This window comes from Sturnus vulgaris, chromosome 1 (assembly GCF_052056855.1).
Source record: "Sturnus vulgaris isolate bStuVul1 chromosome 1, bStuVul1.hap1, whole genome shotgun sequence".
Classification (NCBI taxonomy): Eukaryota; Metazoa; Chordata; class Aves; order Passeriformes; family Sturnidae; genus Sturnus; species Sturnus vulgaris.
The window spans coordinates 33,790,336-33,812,908 of NC_142243.1; the positions used below are offsets into that span (position 1 = coordinate 33,790,336).

General features: G+C 39.6%; 2 protein-coding genes across 9 annotated transcripts in view; one reads left to right on the forward strand and one right to left on the reverse strand.

Annotated features, from left to right (window-relative positions):
* Positions 1-9,165, forward strand: part of TAX1BP1 (Tax1 binding protein 1) — a 55,076-nt gene extending 45,911 nt beyond the window's left edge. For all 7 annotated transcript variants that reach the window (XM_088163488.1, XM_014894053.2, XM_088163483.1 and 4 more), the window contains 4 exons: positions 1,286-1,460; positions 1,794-1,939; positions 7,311-7,396; positions 8,032-9,165. In XM_088163488.1, coding sequence (XP_088019614.1) covers positions 1,286-1,460; positions 1,794-1,939; positions 7,311-7,396; positions 8,032-8,233 — 609 coding nt within the window. In that variant the 3' untranslated portion in view covers positions 8,234-9,165. The remainder of the gene's footprint in view (positions 1-1,285; positions 1,461-1,793; positions 1,940-7,310; positions 7,397-8,031) is intronic.
* A 499-nt stretch (positions 9,166-9,664) lies between these two features.
* JAZF1 (JAZF zinc finger 1) overlaps positions 9,665-22,573 on the reverse strand; it is a 186,772-nt gene continuing 173,863 nt past the window's right edge. For both annotated transcript variants that reach the window (XM_014894084.2, XM_088163517.1), the window contains 2 exons: positions 18,303-18,472; positions 9,665-11,995 (listed from right to left, as the gene is read on the reverse strand). In XM_014894084.2, the coding sequence (XP_014749570.1) occupies positions 11,819-11,995; positions 18,303-18,472 (347 nt within the window). In that variant the 3' untranslated portion in view covers positions 9,665-11,818. The remainder of the gene's footprint in view (positions 11,996-18,302; positions 18,473-22,573) is intronic.

Here is a 22,573-nt window from a genome sequence, read left to right on the forward strand (position 1 = left end):
TTTTGCATTTGAGTAGAGCTTTGTTTTCAGGGTAGTTACTGGTACTTGTTTTTTGCGTTTCTTTGTTCAAGAGGTTGATCTGAAGTTCACCTGTTTGCAAGGAAAACATTTTTAAGTTGTTCCTTTTATAAAAAGACTTTTGATTCTTATGGAGCTGAACTGGTAATTGAAACTTTGGTTTTAAGTTTCAGTTTAAAGTCTTTTGGGGGAAAGACACACTGCAGTCTTTAAGGGCTTTATTAGTATCACATCAGCAAATATTAAACATGAACCCACAAAACGCAGAAGAAAATACTAATCAGAAAGAACATTACTGGAAATCATGTCTCCCTTAACAGTCCCTATTTTTAAATTACTGTTTTCATATTTATATCTCATAATTTTTTGCGTGGTTCTGAATTTAAATAGCATATTCCTTTTCACATTCATGGCATATTGCTCTCTATCCCTTCACCCACTTTGTTGAATGGAAGGATGAGAAAGATTTTTATTGGGATAAATTACAGCTGATGTAGTGACCACACTGAAGTCACTTTAATTAGTGTCTTTTAAGATCTATATTGGCTTAGAGTTTTAATGATTTCTAAGTTATAAAACCCCTTTATAGATTGTAATTATTATCATTTGTATGGTTTACATGCAGGAATCTAGAATTTTAAGTATATTAATTTTTTGAAGACTTCTGTTCGAGCATTTCTGAAAGAATGATCTGATAAAAATATTGCTGTTAAATATCAGAAGGGATCCAGTGCAATGTACCTAATAGTTCACTAAATTTCTGCCACTCATGAATTCATATGGAATTATGACATATTACATATGTCAAGTATGTACAAAGATATGCTCCACATACTAAAATGCTACATTTTTGAATGGTATGGCATGATAAGAAAAAAAGAATTTTTTTTCTCATAACTTTAAAAAAATTTTCTCACTGCACGTTATCTTTAGTTGTTATTGTTAATCTACCAATTTTTACTGATTTAGCTAATTTTTCTTCATTGTAAAAAGGATGCAAGTGCTTGAAAATCATGGCTGTTCTGTTTATGTAATTATGTAATTGACAACAAACCAAGAGAAAATAATATCTCTTTAAAATACCTTCTTTGCATTTTCTTTTCTTCATTGACTATTTTTGGTATTTATGGTATACTTGGCATAAGACCAAAATGAAAAGACAGTAGGAAGGTTAGCAGCTCTTTTCTTTTAAAAACTTTTTCATAAACATTTCAAATTTTGCTAGGACTCCATAGGTTAATTACCTTTTGAACTTTGCATTATTTAGGAGCTTGGCAGGACACCAGGAGATCAAACTGGCAGGATAATGGAAGGACAGATCTCACAGCAGGCATTACACTTTCGCAACCCATATTCAGAGGAAAATGGACCAGTTCCTGCAGTGCCAAGTAGACTACCAGTATTGCAATATGGAAACCCTTATGCAATTCAGGAAAGAAGAGGTAAATAAATTTCACACCCCCCAATATAATTTCTCCTTTGCTGTTTCAAAAGCAATGCCTCATTTAATGCAGGTTAAGTACCAACAGTCTTCAGACTGGTTTAAAGAGCCATTTCTGACTGATGAACATCAGTAAAGTGCCTTAATTTTATGATGGGAATAAGTAAGGTAAACAGTTTTAAACAGCTTTAGAAGAAGCTGATTATCTCCTATTGCTTTATATTATCTAAACCAAAAATGTGTTTAACTCTTGATTTTTAAATGTAAGGTAGCATGTCTGTAATCCCAAAACACAGTCTACTGAACAAAGATGTCCTAATTAATTTTTCTTCAGATGGAGCAGATGGCGCTTTTAATCCTGATGAGATCCAAAGACCACCTGTTAGAAGTTCCTTTTGGGAGCTGGATGATGTAGTGTGTAGCCAGCCTTCACGCAATCTGAGTCGCCCTGATGGTTTAGAAGATCCTGAGGATAGCAATGCAAGTTACCTTTTTGATTATTTATTTTCCTTGATACACTTACTGATGAGTTATCAAGAGTTTCACATAGGTTTTCCTTCTCTGATAAGCTCAATTTATTGTTATGTAAATTTGAAGCTGTTTTTTCTTTTCCCTGAAAAATATTTTTGCTTGCTATGAAGGGGAAAACTCTATTATTTGATAATATTGATATAATATTGTATATTGATAATATACTTGTTCCCCTAATCTCTTGAGTTACTGACAGCTTATTTTGATACTTGTCCTAATGGACAGTAGCTTCTTAATCTTTTTAATTACTAAAGTAAAAAAGTCAAGTAATTTCAACTCATGATTTTTCTCTCCTGTGTGGTAGAATGAGAGCTCAAAATATAGCCAGATCTCACCCATTTTATAATAGGAATAGAGGAACTAAAGTGGAACAGAACAATTGAAAACGTAAAGGATTCAATACCAGTATTTTCAGTTAAATGCTAACTGTAAATTGGTATCCTACTAGATACATTATTCTAATCTGTTCATCTTTTGCTCTATATTCTGCAAATCTACATTTATTAATTTCCATTTTGAATGCTGTTTGCTATTGGACATGTATTTGAAAGAGCTTAATTAATTGTTGCCTAAAGCTGATTAAACTGAGAAAGATTTATTTTTTTTTATAAGACTTTGTATGTTTCAGGTTTCTGGTTAGCTTTTCTTTTTAGCAAAGTTAACTTGCACATTCTGGTATAAAAAATTGGCGTCTGTAATAAATTGGACTGTATATCTTCATTTGAATAGGAACAGACCTATTACTCGTTCTTATTCCAGGTACTCTTGCACCTTCAAAAATATTAAACAAGAAATACCTTTCTGCAAAGTATTGTGCTCTTTGCAAGTACAGTGGTATCATGACCTGTTTCTCAATTAGTCTAGTTTGCCACATTTAATTGCTATTAACCTTTGCAGAAACTGATCAGTGTTCAGACAGGCATGATTTTAGCCCTGGTGCTCAGCACCTATAATGGAGAAAAATGTATTTCTCCCTCCTACCTTTTGCTCCCAATGTCCATTACTGTGAATAATTAGAGAAGCTGTCAGAGCTTTTGCGGCTTGTTCAAGATCTCGAATGTGAGCTTAATGCTGTCCCCACCTTTACTTCACATTTTGCATATTTAATCTGATCATTCTTGACGTAGCTATTACATCTGACAAGCTCTTCTCTTCTTTAGTCATCTGCTGCAGTTTAATTAGCAGGGTGTTCTCTCTCATCTATGTGCTTTGCCCTCTTGCAAACCCAAGAGAAACAGTGCTAGAGTCTTGTGCTCGTTTGCAGACACAGCTTGGATTTTTGTAATGAGGTGGAATATAACAGGCTTAAATAAAGTTCAGCTTGAGAAAAGATGCCTTTAAATCAAATAACTTGTATCTTTATTTTTTATTTGCAGCTGAGAATCAGTTGCTTGTTCCTCACCCAAATAGCCTGTATGTATAGTGTAGAAATTTCTATGGAAATGAGAAGCTGCAGGAATCTTTCTAGGGAGACTTAGTAATATGCCAAAGATAAAACAGTTCTGAGGCAGGATGTAAATAAATAGCCAGGAGAAACTTCCTCATATGTAGGTGATTCATCATAAAGAAGAGTCTGTCGTTTGTGCAGAAAAAACAGCAAATAGAAAATGATAAATATGAGGAGATTACCATTGCTTGGACTGTTTTGTAAAATAAGATCTTTAAGATGTAGATCTCTGCATTTTTTCAACCAGCAGGATGTAGAGCCTTTTGCTGGAGGAGAATTACCTCTTCCAGAAGAAGAAAAGGACTGGTAGGCTTGCTGCTTTGTTTAAAATACTACCATTAGAAATGGGCACTTCCATGTCTTTGGTTGTCATAAAAACCCTTCAGTTTTGTATGACTGGGCAGCCTTTCCAGGATTCTTGTAGCTTTGACTTTCAGAACTCATGGGCCAATTAAACTGTAATTTCTGAGAGGGATAAACTGGTCTGTATTAATAGTGCCAGCTGAGCATGTGCAGAGTGGTGATTTTGTGTGGAGTGGCTGACTTGCCACAAGTTCCTGCTGTCGTCTACTCAACGTTAACTTTCCATTTGCTCATGATCCTGTAATTGACCTAAATGGAATTGTTGGAAGCAAAGAATTCCTAGCAATAAGGGAGAGATTCATAAACAAAACCAGTATTTTATATTTATAAATATATATGTATAAAAATATAATACTAAAGTATGAGTTTTAGAAATGTAGTCCTGATTACAGTTGGCACCAAGCCCAGAATAATAATAGTAATGAGATTATTAAACAATGTTTCAGTCATGGTAAATTTGTGGGGGATGGAGAATGTAACTCTTGGCAACTGAGCACCGGGTCCGGATATTTTTTCAGGTAACTCCGAAATGGCCATTCTTCTAGCAAAAACCCCCATAATGCATTAGCCTGATCTGACCCTGGCAGCCAGTTACTATCTTTTACATAGGGAGAACATGAAAGGAGCAGTTATCCAGGTGTCTCTTGGGAAAGCAGACTGCTTGCAGAGAGGTTGAGAGGCCTAGAAGAGCGAGTTTGATTTCACTCCCACAGCAGAGCTGAATCACAGAAATAAAATGTATGTGCTCTTCTTCCCAGTGTGCCTGTACTGCATGTCAGCTCTGTGTCTGTTCGTGTGTTGTTTAAGGCCCAGGATGGGCATTGGTTCCTTATTTCTGCACATCAAAATGATCTGTAACTTGGGGATGGGTTTTTGTGCTGTGTTGCACAGCTTTCTAGTTTCTGTTTGACAATCCTGGAACTAATTACAGTTGTAATTATGAAAGCAGTACTTGTGACAGATCTGTTGGTTTCCATAAAGCTAATCGAGTTGCACTTATTTCTGACAGTTTCCTATTTGACTTTCCCTTCTTCCCCTAGTGGCAAATCCCTTTTTTAGCATGCTTTAGTGTGTAATACTGTATTTACCTTCATGATTTACTTAATCTGTGGAACTCATTGTGGCGCTTTTTTAAAGAGCCAGAGGTGCAGTCCAATGATAATAGTTGAGTCATGATGTTAAAGACATCCTTTATAATTAATTCAAGTAATTATTAAGATTTCTGAGTTCAGGGGGGCTGGCACTTGTTCTGCTACAGGACCATGATGCCAGCCTGTGGGTCCATGGTACCAGTCTTTTTGTGTAAGGACCTGAGACCGTGTACCCCCTGTGTTACATCAGTGCAGGGCAGACTAAGAATGTGCAGCCTTGCCCATATCCCTGGTCATCAGTCTGGACTGCAAGAAAGGTGGCTTTCGATCTACATAAAGGGCAGATTAAACTGTTTCTTTCTCAAAATATGGAGTGTGGGCTTTCATCAAAACAATTTGGGTGACTCAACCTCGTGGTATCAAAGTAAGCTGATGTCTTTGCTTAACATACAGCATAGGCAAGAGCCACTGAGGCACTGAGGCCTGGTGTCCCAGCAGTTGTTGTCATACACCATACAGCTGCTCTGTAAAGCAGCTTCAAAAACCACCTCATTTGTCTTTTGAGCTGTCAGGGATGGTTCTTTTTCTCAGGGGAGAGTAATGGGTGTTTAAATGCCAGGTTGAAAAGCGTGTGTAACCTTGTTTATAAGAGTAAAGAATGGATTGCTGGATGATACTGGGCACTAAATGACTGTGAACCAAGATCAGAATCATGATGCTCCGTCTTCCCCCCATAAAGTGCTCTGTTTTACATGGAACACTTAGGAGTTTTGTCTATCAGAAATGACAGAAATAGATAGCTGTTGGAGTCCAATACAATGGCACTTTTTCTGTTTTCCAGAGATTCTGAGTTACCCCAGGGCACTGCGTGAGAATTTTTAGTTCTTGGTGACTGTATAGTGTTTCCTGTAACTTGTAATTAGAATAGCTGGGAAGTCCTCTCAGAGCAAGATAAAGTTCTCATGGTTCCTCTTTGACCATGCCGTGGTTACACAGTAATCTCTGTAAGATCTCAGTGAGGTCAGCTCAACAGAGACATTTGCATTCTTCTTGTGTGGGTTAGGCATCCCAAAAGGTTAAGAACTGATCCCTGTGACTTGGCCAAGAGCAAAAGTACACTGAAGAGACAGGGTAATATCAGTACATACTTAGTATTGACATTCTTGTCCAGGGCCTGGGTCAGAAGCTGCTGTAAGGAGCACACAGTATGAATTTCACAATTAAGGGAACTGGGCCATGAGAAAGCTGTAGCCGTAGGCCGTTCCAAAGGCTTTTACATATGCTTGCCTTTTGTTGAAGAGAGTTCTTGCAGGGCAGCCGTGTAGGACAGTGCAGGTGTGCCTGTGCAGAGGAAAGCATCATCCTTTTTCAGATGTTTCTCAAAAAGTAACAAGGAGGAATGTTACATTTGTATTTGGTAGGGTACCACACTTGCCAGACGCTGAACGAGAGGGCAAAAGCTGTAAACAATTTTATCTTATCAAGTGACCAGCTTAAGTAAGCCAAATATCTTTAAAAAAATAAAGGGGAGAAGGGGGAAAGGGGTTATACTGAAGAAATTAACTAAGACTTAAGTGTTAATTTGGCCAGTGTTTGTAGTGGAACTGTTTTACTGATGGAAGATGCACATTAAATTTCTTGGTCAAGTCCTTGGTTAAGTGTGCTTCAGTCTGGTATTCAGCAAATTTGTTGTGTTTTTGTACAAGCTCTAGCATTGTAGCATGAGAGTACTTTAAACGAAATAGGTTTTCTTTCTTAATACATCTATCCTGTCTCCTTCATGACAAAAAGAACAACTGATGGTTTAAAACTCGTATGCCCTTTTCACTGCAGGTGCAAAGCAAACAGACTGCAAGATGATGTTTGTTGCTAGCATCTTGTCATAGAAGGCCCCACTGCCTGTTTAATGGAAATGTTAAGTAGTTGAAACTAAACAGGTGTTGTCAGAAGAAGAATATTGAGGAAATTTCCCCATCCTTCCCTGTTTCCATTAGCCCTTCATAAGGGAAAAGCATGTTAGCCTAAAACTGAAATATGTTTGCATATGAGTTATCTGTATAAAACACAGCATTTGTGCTGTTATATGTGCTCCTTTGCACATCCATTTTTGTAGATCAGCTAAATAATTCCTAGCCCTTGCTTTTAAGGCATCTTTGAGATAAAAAAGAAAAATGAGGTGGGAGTTGGAGTTCCAAAAATCTTGGAATGTACCTGTATTTCCACCTTGAAATGACTCCATTTTGTGCTCTCTTATTGAATTGCAGAATAGACAAAATGTACAAAAGTAAAACTTATGCTGCAGAAATTACGGTGAGGGTAAATTTCATCTGGGTTTGTGTTTGATAATAAAAATGCATATTGAGGAGAAAAAAAGCTGTTTGTAGGGGTTAGTCTTTAAAATACTTTCTCTTTTCAATAGGATGATGACAACACTGTACCTTCGGCTCCTGATCCTCCAAGTCTTCTCTTGCGTGAGCGGGGCACAGGCTTCTGCTTTGATTCCAGGTAGATATTATCTTTTATTGGTCTTTAAGGGCATGGAGAAGTTTCTGTTAAACTACTCAAGGGTGGGGATGAAGGTGAAAAAGCTATGGAGCATTTTCAACGAATGTTTGGTTTACAATTAACTGACAGAGAATATGCCGTGAGACTGGGCAGGCTGTTCATGCTATACCTTTGATGGAATTTGGACAATTTTTTAGTAAATGAATGAATAACTTTTGTTTTTTTCCCTCTCTTGCCAACCTAATTGTGAACCTAAGTTTAGAGCTTTTATAAAGTGTTATGTTTGCTAAGAGCAAGCATTTATGAGCAGAGAGAGTGGTTTCCCATGAAACTGTTTGACCATTAAGGCATTCAATAGATTTGTATTCAGTGGTAGCAGGAGTAAGGTCAAAGTTATGTTGCTTTTAAAATACCAGGTTATTTTGGAATTTGTGTGTAAAACTACTCTGATTGTGCTGAGTGATTTCAGCAAAAACATTTGAATGAACTGGATGATACTTGGATACAAAGTCCATTCAAATTTAAGTTGGTGTTCTGAATGTTGGTGGCAGCAGGATCCTGCTTTTAGTTTGCATTAACAGAATAAATAGAAATAAACTGTTCCCTTTTTTCTTTCTCTCCACCTCCTCATGAAGTTTCGATGTGCAGAAGAAATGCCCTCTCTGCGATGTGATGTTTCCCCCAAACTACGACCAGAGCAAGTTTGAGGAGCATGTTGAGAGCCACTGGAAGGTTTGTCCCATGTGCAGCGAGCAGTTCCCGCCCGACTACGACCAGCAAGGCTTTGAGAGGCACGTCCAGACGCACTTTGATCAGAACGTATTAAATTTTGATTAAATACTTTGTTTTGCAGTGTAGCTTAAAACCCCACCACTTTGAGTAGTCCACCCCCGAAACAAAAGCAGTGCAGCTTTCTGTAACAGTGCAAACTTCTGATTAAAAGCTCATGTACTTTAATGAGAGCCATGGCTGTAAGCTGCTATGGGGTTGTCTTCTCTCTCCTCCTAACACTGTTCTAAGGAGACCCACAACCCCCCTTGTTGTGTATGTAGCTATTTATTCCCCTACTTAGTGGAACTTCTTCCCCTACTTAGTGGAATGCCTAAGGACACAGGAGTGACTAAGCCTCAGAAAAAACGAGACTGGCTTCATGGTGTTCTTCAGCTACATTTAAAACACCTGTGGTTTCTCTTAACATTGATAACTGAGGCACAATTAAAAATGTAATAAGCAGGTGTTTCTCTGAGCAAATCCACGTAGTTTTTCTCTGAGTAACACATAAATTGGAAATTTACATTACTTACCCTATGAAAATATAGTTTTCTAGTACATTTCTGAGCTGTAGATGCATGTACTGTGAGATTCCAGGCTTGCAACAAGAGGAATGGTAAATACTTCAGTTTGACATGTAGAAGGTTTGCCTTAAGGGATAACATTAAATGAGGTATGTTATACTTTAAGGCAGTGGTTTTGAGTTGAAAGAAACTGCTGTGCTTAAATGCCTAAAAGTAATAGTTTAAAAAAGTCATTGCCATTATGTTGCAGTTTTATTCAGTAGAAAATATTGTTCTATTTTCACAACAGTGGATTGTGTTCCTTCTGGCTTTTAAAACCTTTTGCGTTTTAACTTTATGTATTTCTTTCCAATAAGTAAAAACACGTGTGTGTATATCTAAACATTTTATATTTACTTTAACTGTATTAAGTAAATTTGCTTCCCACTTGCTGTACAGTAGTCTTGTTACATTAAAAGCAGAATTATTCATGGAGTCAGTGGTCTATTTTTCCTGCTGCTCATTTTACAGAGTGTAAACTTAACTAAGGAGTAAATGATGACTCAGCATTGTATGACAAAGGGTTGCTCTTCACATCTGTTTATGTTCTTTCTTTGAGAGGGAGACTCTGGGATTAAGGCTTAGAGTAGCTTCCGTTGACTGTAGTTCCCTCCTGAACATGTGCAATATCCAGTTAATGCAGGAGTTAACTGAAAACTGCGTGACGTGGATGAATTGCAGTGTCCTGGGCAGCAGCAACTCCTCAGTACTTGTGTGCTCTCTGCAGTCTAAAGATTTTTGTAACTGGGAGCTTCGTATCAAGAGCTGGCCTGAGGTAAAGCATGGACGTTTTTCCTTACTGTAACTCAAAAGCAGATGAAAACAGTTAGAACAGGCTCCAAGAGTTTGATGATACCAAAGTAAAATAAACAAATGAAAGACTATACACAGCCCAAGAGCTTAACTCTAGGTTAGGAATGAGAGAAGAGCAGTCTTTTTAGGTCAGAGGCAGTTTATTTTAAATGTGATTTGATTTACATTTATAAGCAGCTTTCCTGACAGGAATTATTTAAGTTGCCTTCAGTTCTAAAACAAACCTCTGTCACTTTCAAACTTAAAGTACTTTGTCCCCAACAAAACATATGAAAATATAATTTAAAGCACACTTTTCACAGACACAGTACAATACATTCACTATACACAGTATAACAAAATAGTCCCATCTTTACCTGTTTAATAATACTGTCACAATGAATAGGTAAATAGAAACTGGAATTTCAGTTTTATAGTTGAAAGGAATTTACATGCAACAATGACGTTTTACAACTGTTTAGCTGTTGAATGAACTCACCCAGCCTGTAGTTCTTGCACTAGGAGCAGAGCCAAAACGTGTTTGTTGGCCAGATCTGTTGCCAAAGCTGCAGAAGGTGGGAAGTGGCCGCTTGGGGCCTTGTGTGTACCAGTAACTCTCATGTCTGGATCATCCTTTAAACCCGGCTGTCACGGTCACCTCTCTGGCATCTGAGAGAGGGATGTTTGGCTTCACTTTGGCTGTTCTAAACACTCATTAGGATGATTCTTACGTGTTTTAATGAGACTTTTACTCTGCTGGAGAAAAGGTAATTGTCATCCTTACAAAGTTTTCCTTTAAAGCTTTGGAAAAAAAAATAGGGAAAGCTCATTCCTCCTTTATGTGAGCTTTCTTTTGCACTTAAAAGAACAGGAACCAAGCCAAGGCGATGACTGTGTTAACACTGGGAGTTCCTCCTGCACCCTTGCCAGGCAAAGGAGTGTTCAGGCTAGGGCTGGTAGAGGGTGCCCACCTCTGCTCCCGGCCAGCTGAACTCCAGGAATAGCACTTGTGAGAAGAATGCTCAAGGCAGGATGGCAAGCAACAAATGTTCAGGTATGGTCCAGACACGAAGCGCTCTCATGTTGGCTTTTAAGTCAGTCTCTGACCACCTGCTGCAAGAAGCACTTAATCTTCAATAAGGCTCAAATGTCATATTTCAGCAAAATTAATTGTAAAGCTAAACAGACACTTCCAAATGGAATGCGGTGACCTACAATGAGAAGCAAAAAATGCACAAAGAAAATCTCAAAACACAATGAACGTGAGGGAGAGGCATTAGAACTCCCTTAGCACAACTAACGGACCTCCTTAAACCATGCGCTGAATTTCTCATTTTTATTTGCAACCGCAGCACATGCTCGTACAGTAGTTGCAAGAATTGGCAACACATAAAACATTAAATCTGTTGGCAATAGAGAACTACAAAGTGCTTCAAAACTTCATCTGAGATGAAGATAATTGTTTCTCACACACACATAAATTTGCACTTAAGTATTTCCAAGTGTCTTTCTAACAGATAGTTCAGGGGTAAATATTTAGTTGGACTGGGATATTGGTCCTCAAAAGTTTGATGGGCATGAACATAATATGACATCTTGTACAGAGAAAAAAATGTAATTGCTAACACTAAAGTGATTGTTTACTATTCAAATGGCAAGGTTTTCAGCATTTCAAGAGGGAGGAAAAAAAAAAGATTTGCAAGATAATATAAAATACAGCAAGCACACCTTTTTATGTATGTTATTTAAGTATGAAAATATTTTTAGCATATTATGTTAAACATTCTTTCTTATTTATATTTCCATTACCTAAAAGACTTGCTACTCCACTGATAACTCCGTTATGTAAGGCATGTTAACTATAGTTTGACGAGGGCGGTACTGTTTTGGTTTTGCACACACATTGACAGATGCATCGAAAGTCTTCATCACGTTACAATCTTGAAAGGATGTCAGTGCCAAGCTCTCCTCCTCGCGCTCCTGTCCCACACGTCAGTACAACTAAATATGCAACGTCCCCCTAGTTCTTTTGTTTTTTGGAGAAAAATGTTCTGAAGAACCTATAGCTTTTATAGCACCTTATCTCAGAGTAATGAAAATGGGTAAGATGATAACATGTGCAAATGTACAAAATCATTAACTCTACAAAGATACATCATTCCAAAATTACAGAAAATTTTAAAGCATGCATTTAATTTTTTTAAAGGGTTGCTGAGTGCTTCCCCTGAAAAAGGTGGCTGTTCTCAAAATCAGCAACTGCTGGTGAGGATTTCTTGGCACATTTGTGACCAGCATGTTATTGCTGCATCTTCCTGATGATCTCAGCAGACACGGGGGGATGGAAATTGATTGTGTGGTGCCGCAGGCCCTGAGCTGTCTTGTAACTCTTTCCACAGCGACATTTGAATGGTTTGCGTACACGGATTTGTGTTCTGTGGCCGTTCTTGGCGTGGTACTTGATACCGTTCACATTCTGTGAGGGAAAAGGGAAAATGTCAGTGCTTAGGTGGGCTGACATGGGCTCTGCTTCCAGTTAAAACCTGAAAATGGATCAATGTTATGAGCAAAATCCTGTAAACTGCAAGGAGCTCCTGCTAGGTATTACACATGGGCTGTGCTTCCAAGGTACCAGGTGGGACAGGGACAATAATTTGTGTGGTTCTCAAAACTCACCTACCTGGCTAATCTTGATTTTTATCTCCCAATATATGTCCCTTCCCAAAGAATACCATTTAATGGACTCACACATGGTTGTTCTTTGCATCCTGACATCTTTTTCATATAGCACTGACAAATCTTATTCAGAGGTTCATTTACAAGCAAACAAAGAATTGGCATGAAGACTCGGGTCACACCTCTTTAAAGAGCTGCGACTCCCCCATGGTGGGTCTGTTCTGTTTTGTGTCATTGTTTCTAGATACGCCTTTAAGCTCCAGCAAATTCTGATCGTTTACACATTGCCTCCAAAGAAATAACTGCAGGCAATGCTTAACTCAAAAAATAATCCAGAGAAGCTGTCTTCAAAATAGCTATTGTTTGGGAATACTCCACAGCTAAAACTGGAGAGCTGATCCCCACTAGTGCAAAACACAACATACACCCTGTTACACTGGCAAGGGCAGGAAACAGGCCACGCTTCTGCCACGTCAACCAAAAACATTACTAAACATAAAGTAATTCTCCTCTCTTCCTTTTCACTTATTTCTGGCAAAAATGGAAGAAGCTGTTGTGATCTCAGCAGCTGTGACCTTGTTCTGTGGAGTATACTGGAGCCTCTCATCTGCTCCCACTAAAAAGAGCTTGGATTATTGTATGAATTAGCAAATGTCTTTCATTTGAGCTTCTCCTAGGATGAAACTGAAGAAGATAGCATTGTGACAAAAAGAGGCAGTTCCAAGGCTCTCCTGTGTTCTCTCTAAAGATTCCAGATATGTATCTCAGTATTTTTTTAAAGATTAAAAGAAAAAAAAAGAAAAAGCTGAAAAGCTAAAATCCACTAACAGTGTGGATAGGAAACAACCTACTAAATTAGGTCTTAGGGATTTTGTCTTTGCTGAACCACTGCCTGGTGTTACACATAACATAAAGTCCTCTTGGCTCTTTAAACAACAAGTTTTATCAGTGTGCAGCTTACAGTAAGTGGAACCTCCAGCTTGGAACTCACAGAAAAACACTCAAATATCCACCCTGGAAAAGAGGTGCAAGATTACAAGCAACTGCTCTGCCCACAGATTCATGTTCCTCTTCTCCAGAGCATCCAGGCAGTGAACCCTCACCTGAACTTGCAAATCCAGCCTCTGAATTGTCCTTTACACCCTTAAAAATGCTGGAAAACCCTGCACAGCTGTCTCCTGAGATGTGGGAGCTGAAAATCTCCCATCTCCAACACCAACCACACACAGGAACATGAGCCATCCCGACAGGGGTTGTCTGGGTGCAGGGTACTCAGAGAAGGCAGAAAGCCATAGCACCACAGCTCCAAGAGCACATCAAAGCTACACATCAGACTCAAGAGCAGCCAAGTGAATTCCCTGCAAGTAACCTGAGATCCTGGGGCAGATTTTGGATCATCTTGCACATAGTTTCAACCTGTAGCAACCCACTGTGCCACTGGGATGAGGGGGCCAGGATTGTAACTGGGTGCCAGGAGGACTTCATAAGGCATCTGTCATTATCTGTGTACCTTTAAGGACCCGTGCCTTCAAAAGAGGAGAAAATCTTGGGGGTGACCTGCTAGACTTTTGCTACTGCAGTGGAATTTTTAAAACAAGTCCTATTACCTATAATAAAATTATTTTCCTAACAAAAACCTGTTCATGATTAAACTTTTAATTTTTCTAAGAAATCCCTTCTAGATACTTTTGTGCTACAGATGCCATAAATCTGCAATCACAAATACCCTCACTATTCCATGCCAATGGTACTCTTGATCCCAATTTTTTAATGATCCATCAGCCCCAGTACACCCCACTCCTTGCTGAAGGGGGAAGAAAGTATTTTCAGGCAGAAAAATTTAAGGAGATGCTAAAGCAGAAACCTAAAGGGATGAATTGGGCCATGGAAGGTTTGAAAAACAGTAACCACGCAGAGCACGAGGAGCTTGTGTAAAGTGAAATTTGGCCTGTACTTCTGTCTAAAAGGAAACTGCTGTTAGAATTACAGTGACTCTTCGGCACTTTTTCCACTGCTGCAATGTAAACACTTTGTTGTACGTCTGGGCTGAGTTTGCTGAGGTACAGCAAAAGCCATGGCCAAACTCGTACATCACTTTTATTGCTCTGGTTACTTAGGTTGCTCACTATTTACTTTCACAGATGATTGAGGAAGAAGATGGCCATAGAGAAGGGCACTCTAAAAATCTTGAGCAGAAGGAAACAATTATTAACCTGGGACCGGATCAGGAGGCAATAGAGAAGTTTAGACTGGCACTACCTGGTTTGCAAGGGCACAAAGGCTCTTGTTGGGCAGGGCTCCTTTTGCACGGAAGGATTCAGAAAGGAACTACACTGGTAGAGAACTTGCCAGCCCCACTTGAAGTAGGAAAAGACATCTCAAAAGGATGATTTGAGAGATTTCTCGTTTCAGCCCTGAACATTCATACATGTCTTTGTACTCTTGGGTCTTCCTCCCAAAGTCTTCTCTGTGGGTCCAGTTCCTCTGTTCAGCTTGCAAGCTCTGCGTTGCTCCTTTCTTTCAAATATATTCCCTTGTTTCCCTCTTACTTCAATATTCTCTCTCCCCAAGCTCTGCTGAGTTTCACCACCCGTAGGTCTGCCTTCCTGGGGGTTTGTGCCACCTGACAGGACCTTCATCCTTTCACCTGCCAGGACAAGCCAAATGCCTCAGCAGCCCTGGAAGGTAACACTTCTCCTCTAGCCCAAGGCCAAAGAAAAGTCAAGGATATAAGCTACATTCTGTACGCACTGAAATCTATTACTCTTTCTATTACTAATTTTGCACAAAGTAGAAAATTTAGGACAAATACTCTAGGGTTTTCTCTATACTAGCATATATGCATTATTTGTGAGGTTTGCTGTATCTATTATGTCTCAAACTTCATTTGCTTTTTGGATGCTGCCTGAGAAGTTTATCTACGTCTTAAACACATTTTCAAAGTCCTTCTCCAGCGCCTCAGGGGTATTGAATAAAAGGAAAACTAACCAACACCTTCATAAATCACCATTTTAGCTTCTACAATGCAAAACACATTAACTACTCAATATCCATACACTTCTGGACAGGGCATCTAAATTTGGATGTGAATCCAAAGCCTCGTGAGGGTGAATACCACAGAAGCAAGGATTATACCTTTGGATTCCTTGGAATCACACAGATGATTTTCTAAAAATCAAATTTCAGGCATGAAAAATGAATCACAGGAAGAAAAATAAAAATCCATAAATGGAAAATTATGAAGTAATTATAACTTCTTCTCTACCTCAATAAGCATAATTAGAGAAGAAAGCAAGCTTCAGGAATTAGTTCAAAGACTTGTGTTTAAAGCATCTAGAAGTCAGTGTACTTCAGGTTTATTTAGATGTTTCTGTCTATCCCACATGCAATTTAAAAATACTTCTCCCAGGATCTGTGGCTTCTTAAGAAAATCTCTGCCACACTATATAGAGTACATGTTATAAGCAAATGATTTTTAAAAATAAAGTTCCTGAAGAACAACGAAATGTTTATGACTATTTCCACTGCCTATGGGAAAGTGCCAGGAGACAGCAGCTGGGCAGGAGGCCAGCACGGGTTTCTGATACACATCTGGGCTTGTGTATAAACATGTTCTCCTTACAGTTTCCATTGTCCGCCCCAGCCCATTCCTTTGGAGTATTTGTTGTACTCATTCTTGTCTTATTTACCTTTCCATAATGACTTTTCAGTGCAGAGGCCATCTCTTATCCTTGAACATTGTTTGCAAAAAGGTGCCCCATCTCTACTGGGTCCTTTAAGCAGTACTGTAGTACAAATAAAATCCCTAAAAATACCATTCTACTTCTCAAACTTACGTCACCTAGGGCCAGACAAAAGAAAATTGTGTATATCCTCCTTTCCTCTTGCTCCCTAAAGGAATGCATCCTTTCTCAGCCGTAAAGTGAGCCTGGCAATTACTGTATGTGCATGTCTGTGTTCCTGTTTGGAGCACTATAATTGTTTTACAGTCCTGACTGTGATTATCCAGTACCCACCAGAAAATCCCAGTGCTTTGATCACAGGACTCCCTACCCAGACTCCACAAATAATTCGTCAGACAAGCAGTTTAAGCAGAGGGAAGATAAAGAGGAAACAAGAAACACAGCTGACACAAAGCTAAAAGGAAGGAAACAAAGATAAAAATGCAAAAAGAAAAAACATAGGCTGAAAATAAAAAAGGGAGGAAACAGAGCCCACAGAAAAGAGAAATGAGGTGAGGCAGAGTTGAAGGAAACGTGCTTTTCTATCAGGACTAAACAGAGGTGAGTCTCTTAGGAGAATACGGTACTTTTTATTTGCTGCTGTTCCCTGTCAGCCCCTCTAAGGGTCATTAATTTGTTCCCCTGCCCGGCTGGTATACTGTTAATGGTGTACAAGATATCCCTTATAGACAGTCCTCATGCATTTGAGATGAAGGTAGTGAGATAGCAGAAGCAGGCACAAACAGCTTGCTCATTTGGGCAATAAAAAGACAGAGGGCTGGCAGTCAAACAGAGAACAGACAGGATATAGCAAATTACAGGGTTCTCCTTCCAGCCTTTGCCATTAAGCGAATGTTTTCTGCAATGCACTGATGCCCTCTGGGCACACGACTTCTAACAATCAGCATGGCTTGTTTGCTTCCTGAGCTAGGGATTTAGCTTTTTATACCATACCCTCTGTCTGGCACAGCTCCTACCACACGCAAGGAAAAGTATTGATCTTCAATAGTGTGAGTTTATCTGCAAATTAATACTTGCACGTAGTCCAAAACCATCTTCCCCTCTGCCCTGGCCCTGGAGATGGTGTTCAGTCTTTCCTGTAACTGGAGAATAAACACTACATAGCTCAGGATAATCTCAGCAAAAAGACTTGTGCGTCCCTAAGAAACGAGCACGCTGTTTTCTTGTCTGTGTTTTATGAAACAGTGTTGTCAGGGTTAAGTGGTCTGTACAGGAACCTGAGTCTTATGATTTGCTGCTCTGGGGGCTGCTGCACCATCACTGAAACGCATTTTCATCCACATTCTTGCCACAACTGTTTTATCTCAATTGCTACTGGCCTTCCTATATTTCTATTTCACATTTCTCCTCTCTTTTAAGTCCCTACTTACCAGTTATTTAAAGGACAAGCCATAAAATACAACCAACCCAACCACCAAGGTTTTTCTAAGGTGTAGGGTCAGTGGTTGGATTTTCCAGTAGTTCATGCAAAAACTTCAGAAAACTACTTAGAGGAAGTGTGCCAACACACTACTTCTGTTCCCGTGTCAGTGCTTAGAGAACACCATACTGAAGTGCAAGATGTTCAGCACAATTCCATCTGTCTCTGCACCGATGCATGTGAAGCAACACTCCTGCAACATCTTGGCATGTTCTACATGGGCCAGCTCAAGGGTCCAGTTTAGAAATGCTTCACTCACACAAAACGACAAAAAATTTCTCATGATGGAGAGCAATTAAAGAACGGGGTGGGGTGGGGGCAGCAGGGAATTATTTCCCAGGGTGTCACACGATGGGATGCAAGCCCTGCATGTGTGGTCACTGATGGCTGTGCAGATGTGTCGTGGGAACTCGGAACAGGACAGAATGATGCTGGAATTTCTGCAAGACTCTGCTTTCCCAAGGTGAATTCTGGCTTGCATGATGCTAACTGCTACATTCCACACATCATCTTTAACAGAAAATGCACCCTGGGCATTGCCTCACTAAAGAGGAGGCAGTATCTCTAGCAGTTAAGCAGAAGGAATTTCTGGCACAGATGGACAGAAGCTTTTTAATTTCATGTTTCTGAAAGGGACCCAAGAGATTATTTTGCTTGTAGTACCTCCTGCATTCTGCAGTTAATCTGTCTAAATAATAGAAAGCTCGTTAAAATGCGTAAAGCAAAAGAGTCGCTATATGTAATCTCTTGACAGACAGACATCCCTTGTAAAACTGATAAACTTGGCTGTGCTTGAGAGAAAACTAGTGAATAAAATATTCCGCTAAAATATCACAAAAATAATTGTGAAAATCTATTAAATGAGAAGAGTGCAAACTGATTTTAGAGGCTTTCCCCACAACCTACACTAGCAGGAAATGAGGTAGGTCAGCACTACTATTTACCTTATATCTTTTTTTACATCCAGGAACAGGACAGGCAAAAGGTTTCTCATCCCCTCCATTCATGCACATTGAACTAAGGATAGCTTCAGAGCTGATAGCACTTTCTGTAGTCCAGGACTCATCACTGTCTGATTCTTCATAGTCTACTTCCTCTTCATCATATTCGCTACCTAGAAAAGCAGGGTAGTCAGATAAAACAAGAATAAATAAGAGCACAGCAAGATAACCCATTCTGCATTTATTACATCAGCTACAATGACTTGTAATTTCCCCACTTTTGTCTCTTCTGGAAGACAGTTATTTTAAATTTTATAACCCTATCTTTCTTGTAGTTATTTATTCCTTCATAAAGACACCAGTGGTTCTTTTTCTAATAACCAGGACAGGCCTTATTAATATATCTTCACAAACTGTTAACTGCATGGCACAGAAAGTTCAAAGGACTGATTTTAAAATGCAGTTTCATTGCTTCTCAAACACCAGGATCCTTCCGTCTTTCCCAGTGCCTGAACAGAAAATGTGCTCCCTCCCCTCCTCCAATTAAAGCTAATTTTAAGGCATTTCTTTATGCAATACAATACTGAAGAGTGTAATTCTACAGATCATAAACAGTGTAAAATAATATGTTGACAAGTCCTAATGCATTTACTAGCCCTTTGGAATTAATAGGAATTATAGCACAACATTAATAAGAATTATATTGTAGCAATTATAGTTGTGAAATTCATTCCCTCAGGTGTGGGTATAAATTGCATTGTGTGACTGCCCTGAACAGACCGCATTATGTTCCAGATATGCTAAGACAGCCATGTGAGCAGCTGGTGCTGAGTTTATTTATTATTTTTAATTGCAATAACTATTAATGAAATCCTCTGAAGAAGTTAAATGTGAAACAAGAGAAATTAGAAAAGCAGAATTCCAACTGCAAAAATACAGTTGAAAAAAGAAAAGCAGGGGAGGGAAGAGCCGCAGCTGATTAAAAAGAAAATATATGCACAGAGGGAGAGAGAGGGAAAGCTGAGGGAAACTTCTGTGGTGTCAGCAGGAGGTGGTGCTGTGTTTCCCCTCCCCTTTCTTCTTTCCCTTTCCCAGCTCTGCTAAATTTTATCCTTTCTGCTGAAAGACAATTTGGCTCCAAGTGCTGGAATAGCTCCCGCTATTAAAGACAGCTATGTGACACTTGCATGGCTCTTCCCTCATGTGCCCTTTCAGTGCACGGCTCTGAGCAGCTCTACCCACCAAGGAGAAAATGCAGACAGATGCCTGACGGCACTTTAAAACATTCCGAATTCACAGGGGAAACCCCACACTGCAAAGTACAGTGGGTTTTTAGGGGTGCTTCTGCTGAAGCTCCATACTTCTCTCCTCTTTGACACCCCTTTCCCCAGCATTCCCAGGCAGACTCTGCACTGAATAGCACCTGGTATAGCTGCCAGCACCCAGGGCTCCTGAGCTTTGGTCAGGACAGATATCAGGCTGTCCACGTGTCTTTCCCATGGCTCCCATCTGTCCAGGATGGTGCACAGATGAGGAGAAAGGGATGGTTCCCCACCAGCAGCAGCCGCCGACATGAGCGCACGCACAGCCCCTGCAGCACATCTGGAAAACTCTGCCCTGCTGACTGTGGCTCCTCATCCCACTCCCAATGAGCGGGAGCCAAAGAAAGCATTATTGACCTCTTAAAATATTTCTGAACTCTAGGAACAGTTAACCTAAAATGAAGTTAAGAGTTGTTATAGTTTAATTAACTAATAAAAAAATGGAGGCAAAACCACAACTCTGCTTCTACGATTTCCTGCCCTTGATTGTATCTTGATGGAAAAAATTCCTCAAGCTGTTTCTTTCAAACCTTTTAGCTCAGTGGGGTTTTTTTAAAGCAAATGAAACAGAAAACCCTATTGTAAATACACATATGCACTCCTAGGATGACAAAACATACAATTCTAAACACTGATACCAACAATTTCTGCCTTTATAATCACCTCCCTTGTGAGCCCCCTTAAGACTGGGTGACTTCTGCCCAAACAGGATTTTGTCCTCCTGAAGAAAACATAATTTGAAACTGTACAACATCTCCTAGGGACATCAGTCCTTTTAGTGATGGTAAGGAGTAAGCTTTCATAAAGCAACAATCAGCGCTCTTTAAAACTTAATATGCAATACAATGTATAAAATAAGAGATACAGCAGGGAGAAGTTGTACAAATGCTATTATGTGTTTCCTTAGGTTTTCCTAAAGGCATTAAAGGGTGCCCTTTTAATTTTTCTAATAATTTTGTAGAGTAAGATCCAATTCTGTAAAAATGTTTGCCTGTACTTCAGTCAAAAGTAGACTCAGTGAAAGAGAGAGACAGAAGGGACTAAACTGTATGTGTAAGAATCTGTGAGATCACAACATCCTTACAGTTTTCTTTTCATTGGCTTACCTGAACAAAAATACAAGATTTAGTCTAGTACACTCAAAACAGTTACTTTAACCAGTATAAGCAAATGCTCCATTATCTTAAATTTTAAAGTTCAGATGTCACTACAGATTTTACAAATACAATGAGCTTTTTCATATAAATGACCATATAAAAGTGTATTTCTTGCACAAAACAGTAATACTAATGGTGCCGTATGACCTCGTATGAAGCTGGAATTACAGTCTATCACTGCTTTTATCTAACAATGTCCTACTGAACTCAACTGTTTCTACTCTCTTAAAAAAATAAAAATTAGAAATCCCAAAATGTATTTAAAAGGATCTCGGTATAAGGAAAATGCAAAAAAAATTTACTGCCCTGAAAAAAATTCGTTAGCAATAAAAATTCTTAAAATAATTATGTTGTTTCAGTTGTTACAGAAAAACAACACTGATTTAGTCATGCTTTTAACCGATTCTGCCTCAGAATTTAATTTCCTCAGCTGTCAGTGTCTAAGAGCAGCAACCCATGTGGTGCCTCACCGACTGCGTGCAACACATCAGAGAGGGGGGGAAATAAAACAAGAGGAAAAACAAAAAGCACGACGCGCAGGTTGGCGCTGCCATTATAAACAGCCCCTGGACGAGGTATTTTAATTAAGTGGCGCAGGGCTGAGCACGGTGGCTTTGTGAGGCCGTTCCCAGCCGGAGCTCCATGGGCTCCATGTCAGGTGTACAAACTGCAACCCGAGCTGCTGGCCCGGCTCTCGGGCAGCGCTCCCAGGGACCAGCACTGCGCCGAGGGGAAGTGCACGGCAGCGCACTTTGATCAAGACAGAGCTGCTTAATTGCTTGCCTTTTTTTTTTTTTTAAAGCTCGGTTAGTGTTTCACAATTATATCTGCAAATATTTACTTTTTTCAAGGAAAAAAAAAAAAAAAAAGAAAAAAAAAAAAAGGAAAGAAATGAAGCGCCTTTACCTCTAACCTATGGCCTGCTCCAGGGTGTAAGAGCTGCGTGACTCGGGCAGTGTTTGCAGTAACTCCAGAGAGCCGCCTCACCGAGCAATGCCTGGACACTCATGGAAAACAGGATGCTCTGCTGGCCCACGCTGCCCTTTGTGCACTGAGCTGAGCCATTCCTGTGGCACGAGTGCCAATGGCTTTACCCTTCCTCTCACGCTTGGAAAGCAGACTTGAATGTTCCCCCCACTGAAAAATATCAGAACTAGGCTTCAGAAGTCTGAATAGCAAAGAAACCTCCCCCAAAACTCGACAACATGCAGTTCTCTAAGACAAAGCATCTAAACATCTGGCTGATAGAGATGCACATGCTTTCAGCAAGGCACTGTACAAATATACAATATTATTATCACAACTAAATACTAATTCTACCATAGAAAAAAACCAACTGCTTTCTTCCTCTCTCCTCTGGCAATGCTTTTTCTGAGGCTTCTTGCTAGCTCATTGCTCTTTAAATTAATATCCAGTTTCATCATCTGGCTTTCATTCAGAGACCATACACAGTTCTACCTTGGCCCAACCTAAACCAAATATCCAAATAACTCAGTAACATCTTCTTAATACTGCACCCGCCCTCGCATGCAATATTCCCTCAGTCCTGGCCCACAAAACCATTTCCCCACTCCCCACTCTAGTGGCCTTGCCAGAACAATCACTTCATCTTGTGCTGCCCCCAGCAGATCAAAAAATGAAACAAAACGAAGGAAAGAATGCTAGTTCAGCTTTTTTTTCCCCTGCAATTTTCCATGCTGAGACAATGCCACTACTCCTCAAAGGGGAGGTGGACTCCACTAGGCACAACTATTACTGGAGCCAGAAATCACATAAAATTACCTGCTATGAGAAG